This window comes from Leptonychotes weddellii, chromosome 13 (assembly GCF_054177405.1).
Source record: "Leptonychotes weddellii isolate Sample4059 chromosome 13, ASM5417740v2, whole genome shotgun sequence".
Classification (NCBI taxonomy): Eukaryota; Metazoa; Chordata; class Mammalia; order Carnivora; family Phocidae; genus Leptonychotes; species Leptonychotes weddellii.
Window position 1 is genome coordinate 37,532,053 of NC_138381.1, and position 13,144 is coordinate 37,545,196.

At 35.3% G+C, this 13,144-nt stretch overlaps 1 protein-coding gene across 4 annotated transcripts in view; it reads left to right on the plus strand.

Annotated features, from left to right (window-relative positions):
• The window catches only part of DSC2 (desmocollin 2), a 32,677-nt gene that overhangs the window by 3,871 nt on the left and 15,662 nt on the right, over positions 1 to 13,144 (plus strand). For 2 of the 4 annotated variants that reach the window (XM_081801458.1, XM_081801456.1), the window contains exons 2-7: positions 4,054 to 4,138; positions 5,246 to 5,445; positions 6,401 to 6,511; positions 7,776 to 7,931; positions 11,309 to 11,453; positions 12,395 to 12,561. In XM_081801458.1, coding sequence (XP_081657584.1) covers positions 4,054 to 4,138; positions 5,246 to 5,445; positions 6,401 to 6,511; positions 7,776 to 7,931; positions 11,309 to 11,453; positions 12,395 to 12,561 — 864 coding nt within the window. Of the gene's footprint in view, positions 1 to 4,053; positions 4,139 to 5,245; positions 5,446 to 6,391; positions 6,512 to 7,775; positions 7,932 to 11,308; positions 11,454 to 12,394; positions 12,562 to 13,144 lie in introns of all 4 variants that reach the window. The other 2 variants (XM_081801457.1, XM_081801454.1) reach the window with 1 other exon arrangement.

Below are 13,144 nucleotides of genomic sequence, written 5' to 3' on the forward strand. Positions count from 1 at the left end.
TAAGAAAAGATGTAGTTAAACTTCAGTGACATATTCCTCATTTGGCATACACCCAAAAGTTTGAAAACACACAGCATAGGCAAGAATGTGGTGAAATAGGAACTCCTATAATTGGTGAGTGTAACAAAGTTAGAACATTTATGGACTGTATACAGTTATAACAAATACAAATAGAAACTCTTTTACTTCTTCCTTTCCAATTTGTATGCATCTAATATCTTTCTGCCTATTCATATACAAAATGGCAGTTTTAATTATTGAGACTTCATAGTATTTTTAAATACCTGCTAAGTCTAATATCCCTTCATTGCTTTTCTTTTTCATAGTTTTCCCGTCTATTCTTAGTTATTTATTTTTCCTTATGACCTTTTAAATCAGCTTGTCTAGTTCCAGAAAAAATACTATTAAGATTTTTATTGACATCATGAAATTTATAATTTAACTTAGTGGAAATTGATATATTTATGTTGATTTTTTTCTATCCAAAATAATGATATATCTTTCTTTTTGTGTGAGTCTACTTTGTGTCCTTCAGAAATATTTTCAGATTTTTCTCAAATAGGCTTTACATGTTTCTTGTTAAGTTTACTCCTTGGCCTTTTACCTTTTTATTGCTTTTGAAAATGATTCCTTCTCTTTCATTATATTATTTAACTTGTATTTATGTGTGCAAAGACTAATGATTTCTGTATTTTAATAGTTGTTTCTGCTCCCTTACTGAAATTCTATAGTAATTATAGTAATTTATAGTATTTTATTAGTTTTATAGTAATTTATTAGTTGATTTCTTTCAGTTTTCCAGGTAGTCATATCAAATGCAAATAGAGATTTTTTTTTGCTTCTTCCTTTCCAGTCTATATGTCATCTGATATTTCCTTCTTGCCTAATATATTTTAATATAATGTTAACTATAAATGATGACCTTGGAAAGTATGCTGTTTCTGAGTTTAGTGGGGCTGCTGCTAATGCTTTCCCATACATGATGTGATTAAAACATAATATAAAATCATCTTGAAGAAGTACTTATTAACCCCTTGGGGGGCTTTTTTTTTTTTTTTTTTAAATCTAAGGATTGTTATTGAATTTGGTCAAACGTCTTTCAGCATCTATGGTAGTGATTACATGCCAGGCCTTCTTTAATCAGTGGCTTGAGGTTCCCAGACCAAGCAAGTAAGGTGAATGTGGATCACAAATCTGTTCAAGGACCAGTTTGCTTCAGGCTCCCTCTATGGCGAAGGTTTTACATTTGGGGTCCCAGATTAATGTGGGCAGCTCTTCTCTTAGATCTTAGGCAGGCCTGTGCTTGATTTTCTTCTCTTCTATTGAGGCCAAACAACCAGAGTCCAATCTTTTTTCAGATCAGAAGTTGTGTCTGATTACCACTCTGTGTTTGAGCTTGATCCTCAGTTTCTGCCTAGCAATTCTTTGCTAGATGGTTTAGGACCGTTAACAAAAAAACATATCCATCCTTTTTCATTTTGGCATTTTTTTCCCCTGAATGACCTAGCTGCCATTATTGGAAATGAGAATCGTTCCCTTGATCCATTCCCCACACTGCTCGGACTCACCTTGTTCCAATGGGAAGCTGCTTATGTCGTTTATCTGCTTAAAGCAAATCTTTGGTTTCTTACTGTCTTTAGGAAAAAAAAGATCCATATACTTTGTTAACACTGTTCAGAATCTACCCCACACCTACTTCTCTGAATCCATTTTCTTTTATTTCTTTTCTAAGATTTTATTTTTAAGCAATCTCTACACCCAAAGTGGGGCTCGAACTCACAGCCCCGAGTTCAACAGTTGCATGCTCTTACTGACTGAGCCAGCCAGGCGCCCCTGAATTCATTTTAAACTTTGTCCCTTTTGTGCTGTGAGCATCAGCCTTTTAAGATTTTGTTTTCAGACCCGTGTCATCTCTGGGCTTCACATTTGCCGTTTCTGTATTTGGAACATAGAAGCTGTGTGTCCTCTTGAACTGGCTAATGTACAGCCACTCTTCAGATGACCTCACCTGGCTCTTACATGAGGCTAGTTCCCCCTGCTATCCTATAGCACCCTGTACCCATCTAGTAGAGCATTTATCCTACTTTATTGAAATTACCACTATGTCTTATCCTTGAATTGAAAGTTTCATGAGGATCATGTTTACTGCTCTGTGTCTGGTACATAGTAGACATTCAGTAAATATTAGTTAAATGCAGGAATGAATGGATGTCCAAGATACTGTTCTCTAAAGTATTGAATTAATCCAGCCATTTTTCACCTTCTCTGCTGTTTTCACCTTAGTCCAAGTCACCATCCTCCCTCTCTTACATTTCTGCTGGAACCTCCCAATTGGTCATCTTGCTTCCACTCTTGCTTCTCTGTAGTCTGTTCTCACAGGGCCACCAGAATGAGTCTGTGTAAACGCTCACCACATTATGCCACTCCACAGCTTCTAAACCTATGATTGTTTCTCTTTGTACTCAGAATAAAATCTACACTCCTACTGTGGTCTTTTAAACCATATGTGATATGCCCATGACTGTCCCTTTAATATCATCTTGTATCACTCTTCCCTCACTGTGCTTTCCTACCATGACTGCTTTTTTGTTCTTCTAACACACCAGGTAAAATCCTCTTCCAGGGTCTTTGTTCTGGTTTTTCTTCCACCTGGAAGACTCTTCCCCGGTTAGTGAACTGGTTTGCTTCCTCATTTCATTCAGGCTTCTGGTCTTCCCTCTGTCACCTTTTCTGCCTGTTTTATTTTTCTCATAACATTTATCTCTTGGCATTATATGACTTTTATGTATTTATTTTTTGTGTGTCTCACATTATAAGGTAATCTCCATGAGGTCAAGGACTTTGTTCACTGTTGAACACTGCCTTGTACATAGTAAGCAACCAGTAAATGTTGGTTGAATGAAGAAGTAGATGCATGTTTTCAACCACCTTGAATTGGACTCTTCACACATCTCATTTTACTCCTGTCTTCTCTAAGACAATACAGCCAGTGAACATTCTTCTCATCTTTTAATTTCCAATCCAAATAGTCTCTTCACTGTGTCCATCCCTAATTTCCAAATGACATGTAATCACTGCCTTGCCTGATCCTCCATATATAACTTAAATTGGATAATTAAATGTATATTGGCATGTGTAGTGGAAATAAAAATGTATATTAGAAATAAAAATTTTAATCCAAATTTTGATTATTTTAATTTGTGTTTATAGACTTTGTAAATATAGTATCAATGCTAGTCAGCTATCTTGCTTTTGGTTAAAAGCCTTTGCAAAACTATAGAATTGTTCAATCTTTCAGAAGCATGCATTATACAGTTTTAGGGAACAGAATTAAATTTCGGTGTGTTCAAATATATATTGTATTGGAATTGGTTACCATAAATCACTAACTCATTTAAAAAATTTTAAGTGAAATATTTTGTAAAATGACCTTACTGGTCACTTATGAGAAGATGCGCCTTCAAAATAAATTCATATTTCAAAGTTCTGTGCTTGTTTGTGTGGGGTCATAGATAAGTAATCTCCAAGTCACTCCGTGATAATGAGTTGATGCTTCTCTTTAAAGCATTGGGTTTTTGTTTAAGATACTATTGATTTGGTACCATAGTTCATAGGCAGTTGACTATTAATTGAAACACTTTGCTGACTCTAAATTTGTTTTTGTTTGTTTTTCCTATTCACATACCTGTGCTGCCTTCCTAAGTTTTTAGTGCTCTCACATTGGTTGTCATTTGTTCCTCAGTATACTCACCGTATTAGTCAGTGAATTTACTATTAGCTCCTTTTTACAGAATAGGAAACAAAACCCAAGAGGGTAAGGAATTCTTGGAGTTTACATGCTTTGTGAAGGAGGGAGCCGTGACTCTTGGTCTTTTGTTTTATTCTTTCTCTCCATGTAATTTTGTTCTGATTTCTACTGCAGTGTATGTTTTTAAATTTTATTTTGCTAGTTGTATAAACTAATTTATAATTATACCAATTTCTAATTTATATGAATGATGTACAGATTAAAAGGATCTTTTTTTAATGTGTAATACTGATTTGATGTTTTAGATCTTAACATTTACCTGTGATGCCTGCAAAAAAGTCATACTACAAGTTCCCTCCCAGCTAGATGCTGAGAAATTTGTTGGTAGAGGTAAGAAACTGCTAAAATGTGTAATAGATCTTACTTGGTATGATCTTGTAAAATTAGTGTAATTTTTAGAAGGATAGCTGTATTGGAATTAATAGTTAAAACTAATATATGACATTATCATTTGTAATACACATAATATCATTCCAATAAAAGGAATATTGTCCTTTATTGAAAAACATGATTATATGAAGTAGATAAAAAGGCTTAGTTTGAGTAATAAATAATTATTAATATTTATATTACATGGGGGTAATGGCATATGTTATAACATACTTCTATGAAATTGAGAAATAGTATTGAATCTATTTCTTGACTTTAAAGGTATTGTTTTTGGATTTTAATAATAAAACATTTTGGTATTTTGTTGATATATATTTCCAGAAATTGCTTTTTATCAATTATTATTATTATTATTATTTTGAGTGAGAGGGAATGAGAGAGAGAGGGGGAGAAAGAGCAGTGGGGGGGGGCAGAGGGAGAGGGAGAGAGAGAATCTTAGGCAGGCTCTGCTCAGCGTGGAGGATGACGCGGGGCTCGATCCCACAATCCTGAGATCATGACCTGAGCTGAAATCCAGAGTCCCACGCTAAACTGACTGAGCCACTCAGGCGCCCCTTATCAATTAATTTTTTTCACATAACTCAAGCTTACAAGGAAAGAGCAGACCAGTGAGAACATAGAATATAATGACTCTAACAATAGATGCAAAGAGTTAAGAAATATTTTAATTTAATAACTGCTGATTAATTTTCTAGGTTCTGTTTAAGTTCTCTCATGTGTTACGCTATAGCTAATTTCAGTTAATAAAGAAAAACTTCTTTTGGTGTTGGTTTACATATTAAAACACTGGAACTCACATGCCTTTATTTTAGGACAAATGTCTCTTTTTTAAAAGGACGTAAAGGAGGTGTTTGAAGTGACATAGGTGTTTATGCACAATTTAATTAACCATATAGTTTCGTATGTACTTTTAAAAATGCAACATTTACAAGTGTCAGTGTAATTTTAAGTTTTTGGTTCCCCACCCCCAAATGAATAGATTACTGTGAGCACTATATATTGTTTTGTTTTACCTTACAAATGATTGCTTGTGTGTATTTTCTACAGTTAACCTGAAGGAGTGCTTTCAATCTGCAAATCTAATTCATTCAAGTGACCCTGATTTCCAAATTTTAGAAGATGGGTCTGTCTATACAACAAATGCTATTCTTTTGTCCTCAGAGGAGAGAAGTTTTACCATATTACTTTACAACACTGAGAACCAAGAAGAAAAGAAACTACTTGTTCTTTTACGGCATCAAACAAAGGTACACCAAACTATAAAAATGAAGCATAATGAATTGTATTCTGCAGGTGTAACATTACCAGGGAAGATGTGGAATCAGAGATGATGTGGGATAGTTCAGCTTGATGAAGAATGGAAACCATCATGCAACTTAACAGTGTTCAAATGGTGGAAAAAGGTTTTGCCACATCAGTTATTCTAGGTTGTCTTTGCTTTTCATTTGGGACATAAACAGAGAAATTGGGAGGCTACAGCATGCGAATTTGAGATTAGACACAAAGAAGCATTTCTTAATCTTTTCCTGTAGAATAGATTTCCAAAACAAATTTTGAAACTCTGTCTATATGTATCTTAGATAGCATAATTTGTAGTCTTAAAAAGTAGATGACTATTTTAGGTTGAGATTCAGACCTCATGCATGCTTATTGGACTCTGACATCAAAGATCCAGATGATTTCTATTCAACCATCGGCCATAATTCAGTGCAGCAGCTTGGGAGTTATCACCATTTTTCTCTCCCCGTTCTGACACAGATTCTCTGTTGGTCCCTGGCTCTTCCTAGTTGCTGGTGAGTGGAAGGTGCATATGCTATATTTAGAAGGCCACTCACTTTATTTATTTTCCTTGCATCTCTCTCCTCCCATGGTTTTGCATGGCAATATGGCAACAGTAACGTTGTTGGTTTTTATTTTATTTTTTTTTAATTTTGCTTCTAGGCTTCCAATTCCATCTCTCTTTCTTCCATGTTCGTACCAAGTTATTTTCTTGAGAGTACTGTTGTGTTAACAGATAGGACTGCTATTTCTTTGTTATCTTTTTTGCAGTGTTGACATTTAGTTTGGTTTTTAAGCACCACCATGGTCTTACACCTTCCCAGTTAATCCTCATGCGAGATGTGTCAGAGTTCCAATGTTTGTGAATAAAGTAACCATGGACTTTATTATTTTTTTCCTGTGTTCTAAATTGAGGTATTAAAGAAGAGGCATTCTAAAGAAAAAGTTCTAAGACGTGCCAAGAGAAGATGGGCTCCTATTCCTTGTTCAATGCAAGAGAATTCCTTGGGTCCTTTCCCACTTTTTCTTCAACAGGTACAATTTACTTTCCTTTCACTGTGAAAGTCTATGGTTTCCATTTTTTTTTTTTTTAATTTGGATGATGAATATAAAGTTATTTTTAAAAACAGTTCTGTATGAATACATGAGTATGTGTATTATATGTTTCAGTAAATGGGTATAAATATATATCTTTATACCAGCATACACTTTTTTGCAGTTTTAGTCCTGCAAAGTCCATTTATGAAATTGTAAAACCCATCTAGCACTCTCAAACACGTTGTTCCTTAATGAATTTTCCTATTAGCAAGCATGTCACCTGGGCATAGTCTAGAAACCCCTTTCATAATAGATGAAATTGCTGACACCAGGATAAATGCCATGAAGGGCAAAAGACACATACATCCTTTCCATTGTTTATCCCCAAGTCCACCACTTAAGTTGTACTGGATCCACATTTTCTCTCTCTTTCTAACTTTCAGTAGCAACCCCAGCAAATCTTGCCTTCTTCCACTATCCATTGCCACGACCATTGAGTCCTTGATTTGGGTTTCTTTTCTCTCAGTTCTTGAAATTTGAGAGGAACTCTCCTTTATATCCCACCAACAAATTTCATACAGTTGAGAAAAGAGCATCTCAAAGTTGAGAAAGAAATCGTTTGAAAATCATTGTTAGTCATCCTGACATATAGTCAAGATCTTACTAAGAGGATCAAAACAACTTGGGAAAAAATTTGCTTTTTGAATCAAGTACCAGAATATCACACTTGCCAAGATATTATGTCATTTCTATTCTCCCTCATTTCCACCCATCCTTTCACCTCAGCTTCTATAATAAAAAGACGCTGACAAATAATAGAAACTAATTAAGGAAAGCATTTCCCATGGTTTTTCCCTGTATACAGTAACTTTAAACCTAGTGTCTCAAATGTTATGTATAATAAAACTTCAAGTTTAAAAAATTAATGAAAGGGTAATTTTTCATGCTCTGAATACTTTGTTTTCTCAGACAGTTAAAGTCTTAAATGTTTGGTTCACATAGGTACCATTTAGTGTATTTCTCAGTTATTCGGGAAAACTAAGACACTACTACATTATTTTCCTCATGCCTTGCTCTTGAAATTTCTCAATTATTAGGCTTCCTTATTCTATTGCTGTTTTTTATTCATACATGATAACAAATTAAAGGGAGCAATTACTTATTGCAACAAAAATGGCAACATGATTGCATAAATATATATAGATGAAAGTCTTGCTGAAATAAAAATTTGTCTCTTATGTGTATAATATCTACTTTCTAGATTCAGTCTGACACTGCACAAAACTACACTATATTCTATTCCATAAGAGGACCTGGGGTGGACCGAGAACCTATAAATTTATTTTATGTAGAGAGAGATACTGGAAACTTATATTGCACTCGTCCTGTAGATCGTGAGGAGTATGAATCTTTTGAGGTAAAGTCTAAAGTTTACATATTGTATTAGTAATTATTAAGCTTGGCTGTTTCATCTCCCATTCTCAATTTGCTTACCTTTTTCTGTTCTCTGAGCTTGTTGTCTCTGCTCTGGCTATATCTGATAGCACAGACTTGAAGCAAAAAGAGCTTTATAGAATAGAGAGCATTAGATTCTTAGATTGGTCTTGGTATGATAGTTTCACCTTTTTTTTTTTTACTTTTTAAAAAAGATTTTATTTATTTATTTTATATATAGAGAGAGCGTGCCTGAGTTGGGAGAGAGGCAGAGGGGGAGGGAGAAGGAGAAGGAAAGAATCTCAAGCAGACTCTGTACTGAGCAGGGCTCGATCTCACAACCCTGAGATCATGACTTGAACTGAAACCAAAAGTTACTAACAGACCGAGCCACCCAGGCATTCCTAGATTTAAATATTTAGGTTTGGAATTGCTACAAGATGGCCTTCTAAGTACCTGTGATGCTCTGCTTTCTCTGAGAGTTGTTATGAGAAAAATTGGAGTTGAAATTCATATTATAAAATTAAAAGAAATAAATTGCATTCCACATACAATTTATAGCCATGCATTTGTTCTATTTCTGACTTTCCTTTTTTAAAGTAAAAAATTCTCATGAAGAGAATTATCTAAATATAACTACCAATATGCATGAAATTCTAATTAGTAGTATGTAAGATAATATTTTAGTTAACTGTGCCTGGGGAATTTGGAGTCCTAAGAATCCAAAGTTACTGAAGATCCAGAGAGGGTATTTAAAATCCATGCACTGGAAACTTTCAAACAAAACAAAATAATAGAGAAATGGAAAGATATTCCAGGCTCATGGGTTGGAAGAACAAATATTGTTAAAATGCCCATACTGTGCAAAACAGTCTATGGATTTAATGCAATCCTAATCGAAATACCAATAGCATTTTTCACAGAACTAGAACAAACAATCCTAAAATATGTATAGAACCACAAGACTCTAAATAGCCAGAGCAGTCTTGAAAAGTAAAAACAAAAATTCCAGACTTGAAGTTATGTTACAAAGCTCTACTACTCGGGGGCGCCTGGCTGGCTCATTTGGTGAAAAATGTGACTCTTGATCTCAAGGTTGTGAGTTTGAGCCAATGTTAGGTGTAAAGATTACTTAATAAAAATAAAATCTTTAAAAATAAACAAACAAAGGGCACCTGGTTGGCTCAGTCGGTTAAGCATCTGCCCTCAGCTCAGGTCTTGATCTCAGGGGCCTGGGATTGAGCCTCATATCCAGCTCTCTGTTCAGCGAGGAGCCTGCTTCTCCCTCTGCCCCTCCCCCTGCTCGTGCTCCCTCTCCCTCTCTCTCTCAAATAAATAAATAAAATTTAAAAAAAAGATAAACAAAGCTGTACTAATCAAAATAGTGTGGTACTGGCATAAAAATAGAGACCTATATTAATGGAATAGGATAGAAAACCCAGAAATAAATCCACAATTATATGGTTAATTAATCTTCACCAAAGGAGGAATGAATATACAATGGGAAAAAGTCTGTTCAACAAATGGTGTTGGGAAAACTGGTCAGCTATATGCAAAAGAATGAAAAGAATGAAACTGGAACACTTTCCATACCATACACAAAAATAAACTCAAAATGGCTTAAATGTGAAACCTGAAACCATAAAAAGCCTAGAAGAGTGAACAGGCAATAATTTCTCTGATATCAGCCATAGCAACTTTTTTTCTAGATATGTCTCCTGAGGCAAGGGCAATAAAAGCAAAAATAAACTGTTGGGACTACATCAAAATAAATAGCTTCTACACAGTGAAGAAAACAATAAAACTAAAGGCAACCTACTGAATGGGAGAAGATATAGAAGATATTTGCAAATGACATATCCAATAAAGGGTATCCAAAATATATAAAGAACTTACAAAACTCAACACCCAAAAAACAGATAATCCACTTAAAAATGGGCAAAAGACATGAACAGACATTTCTCCAGAGAAGACATTCAGATGGCTAACAGACACATGAAAAGATGCTCAACATTGCTTATCATCAGGGAAATGCAAATCAAAACCACAATGAGATATCACCTTACAGCTGTCAGAATGGCTAGATTCAAAACACAAGAAACAACAAGTATTGGCAAGGATGTGAAGAAAAAGGAACCCTCTTGCATTATTTCTTTATTTTTATGAAAGATTTTATTTTATATATTTATTCCAGAGAGAGAGAGAGGGAGAGCATGAGTGGGGAGGAGGGGCAGAGGGAGAGGGAGAAGTGGATTACCCGCTGAGCAGGGAGCCTGACACAGGTGGGGCTTGATGTGATCACATCTCACGACCCCGAGATCATGACCTGAGCTGAAGTCAGATGCTTAACTGACCAAATCACCCAGGCACCCTGAACCCTCTTGCTTTGTTGATGGGAATGCAAACTGGTGCAGCCACTGTGGAAAACAGTAGGGGGATTCCTCAAAAAGTTAAAAATAGAACTATCCCACAATCCAGTAATCACACTGTTTGGCATTTACCCAAAAAATACAAAAGCACCAATTCAAAGGGATACAAGCACCCCTATGTTTATAGCAGCATTATTTATAATAGCTGAATTATGGAAGCAACCCAAGTGTCCATTGATTGATGAATGGATATGAAGAGTGGTATATAAATGCAATGGGATATTACTCAGCCATAAAAAGAATGGAATCTTGCCATTGCAATGACATGGATGGAGCTAGAGAGTATCATGCTAAGTGACATAAGTTAGAGAAAGACAGATACCATAGAATTTCACTCATATGTGGAATTTAAGAAACAAAACAAACATGCAAAAGGAAAAATAAAAGAGAGAGAGGCAAACCAAGAAACGGACTCTTAACTATACAGAACAAACTGATGGTTACCAGAGGGGAGGTGGGTAGGGCGATGGGGGGAATAGGGGATGGGGATTAAGGAGGGCACTTGGGATGAGCACTGGCTATTGTATGGAAGTGTTGAATCACTATAGTACACCTGAAACTAATACAACACTATGTTAACAACTGGGATTAAAATGAAAAACTTAATAAAACAAAACAAAACAAAAAAACCCCACAAAATAATCTTCAAGACTGTTCTGGGAAAATAATAATAAAAGCTGTTAACACTCATCCACAATAGTACAGTACTAGTAAAGAAACCAAAATTATCTACGTTATTATATTAAACATAAAATGCTGTAGTACACCATGGGATTAACCACCTCCTGTGACATTAAGGTTCCGTCCACATCCCCAAACAATAACAAATGGTGAAACTCACACCACCGTGCTGAACAGTCTCCAAATTGAAGCCAAAGGAAGTTGGAACCATATTTTAATTTTGCTTTTTTCCTTATTTGACTCTTCACAGCTAATTGCCTTCGCCACAACTCCGGATGGATATACTCCGGAACTTCCACTGCCCCTGGTAATCAGAATTGAGGATGAAAATGATAACTACCCAGTTTTTACAGAAACAACTTACGTTTTTACAGTTTCTGAAAATTGCAGAGTTGGTGCGTACCTACCTTAACAATGCATGGCAACTTAACATTTTAATTCATAAATTGAATTTCACTGTGGCCGTTGGGAGGCAGCATATTCCGCTGGCAAGAACAAGGGACTTGCTAATCAGGGTTGCTGTGGGTGGGAATTTTGCTCTGCCTTTCACTAGCTGTGTGCTCTGACCTTGGGCAGACTTAATAGTCTTGACAAACCTTGTTTTCCTTATCTGTAAAATGGGTTATGATATGCGAGATTGTTGTGAAGATTAAATGATGCATCGTACATCTGGAACGCAAAGCCTAGTGCCCGAAAACTAGAGAAATTACTCAGTTACTTCCTGTGTGAGATAAAATAAATACTTGTAAGAGAAAACACTCTAAGAAGAATAAGTCTTTGAACAATTAAAGTCTTAGCCTTGAAGAGATCTACTGATATCCCATACTGATTAAATGATTGGCAGTACTCTGAGCATTATCATAAAGGTCATTGAGAGTAATACAAAGGTTTTCTCAATCTTATGTCAATGGACCTTATCAGCTGGAAGTCAGAATGCAATTTTTGAGTCTTCCAGAAAGATCTAACTAAACCAAGAGTTTTGGACACATTTTTGACCATTTGATCAATGTAAGGGCAGACTTAGAAATAGAAAAAAGTTAAAGAGTAGTTAGAATTCTTTAGTCTAGAAATACAATGGCAATGGATGGATATTATCAACATTTATAAAATTATACAGTAAATACGGATATGGTCACCAAATTCCCAAATGTTAGAATGCTGGGATATATTTAAAAATGATACTTTATACAGAAGTCTGCAAATGTATAAAAACTACTACTCAGCCATATAATTAAGTGGTCCAAAAGCTTTTTGAGGTAGATGGAAAGGAATGAAATAAAGGGGATGTTGAAAATGTAAAAGTTTTGGAAATTAAAGAGGATTTTTCAATATGTAGGTTCTACCGTGGGACAGGTATGTGCAACTGACAAAGATGAACCTGACACGATGCACACGCGTCTCAAGTACTCCATCATCGAGCAGTTGCCAGCATACCCCACGCTGTTTTCCATGCATCCAACTACAGGCGTGATCACCACATCATCATCTCAGCTAGACCGAGAGGTAACACCAATATCAGAGCAGACGAAACCTGATTGTCACATCGCCATTGAATCATATCTGTATATATCTTGTATAGCGCCTATAGATGTGTTTGTGAAAAGCATGTTGTGAATCTAATTTTAGAAAAGTTATTAAGTTTGCTGATGGAGGTCATTAACCTTGCAGTGTGCTAATTTTGAACTGCTAATTTGTTCTCTCTTGAAATGTATGTTTTATAACGTCAAGTTACCTAATATTAGCATTTTTATAGTATAGTAGTAAAAACAGGAAATGTCAAATATGAAAAGTGAAACTTTTGGAAATGTGCAGGCATTTGTTATTTACAGATAACAATGCTTTTTTTTTTGCCTGTATCATCTCTTCCCTGACAGTCTCATCTACATTCTTCCCCTTATATAGTTTAAGAGAAAATTTATTTCTCTTTGATCTCTAGTTTACCATTTTCAATCTACTGCTTGAAATCCTGATTTGGATGTTTCACAGATACCTAAGATGCAATACATGTAAAATTGAACTCTTTTTGCCTTCTAAACATGCTCTCCTTGCCGTGTTTTCTAGGTAAAATGACATTAATACATTCTTT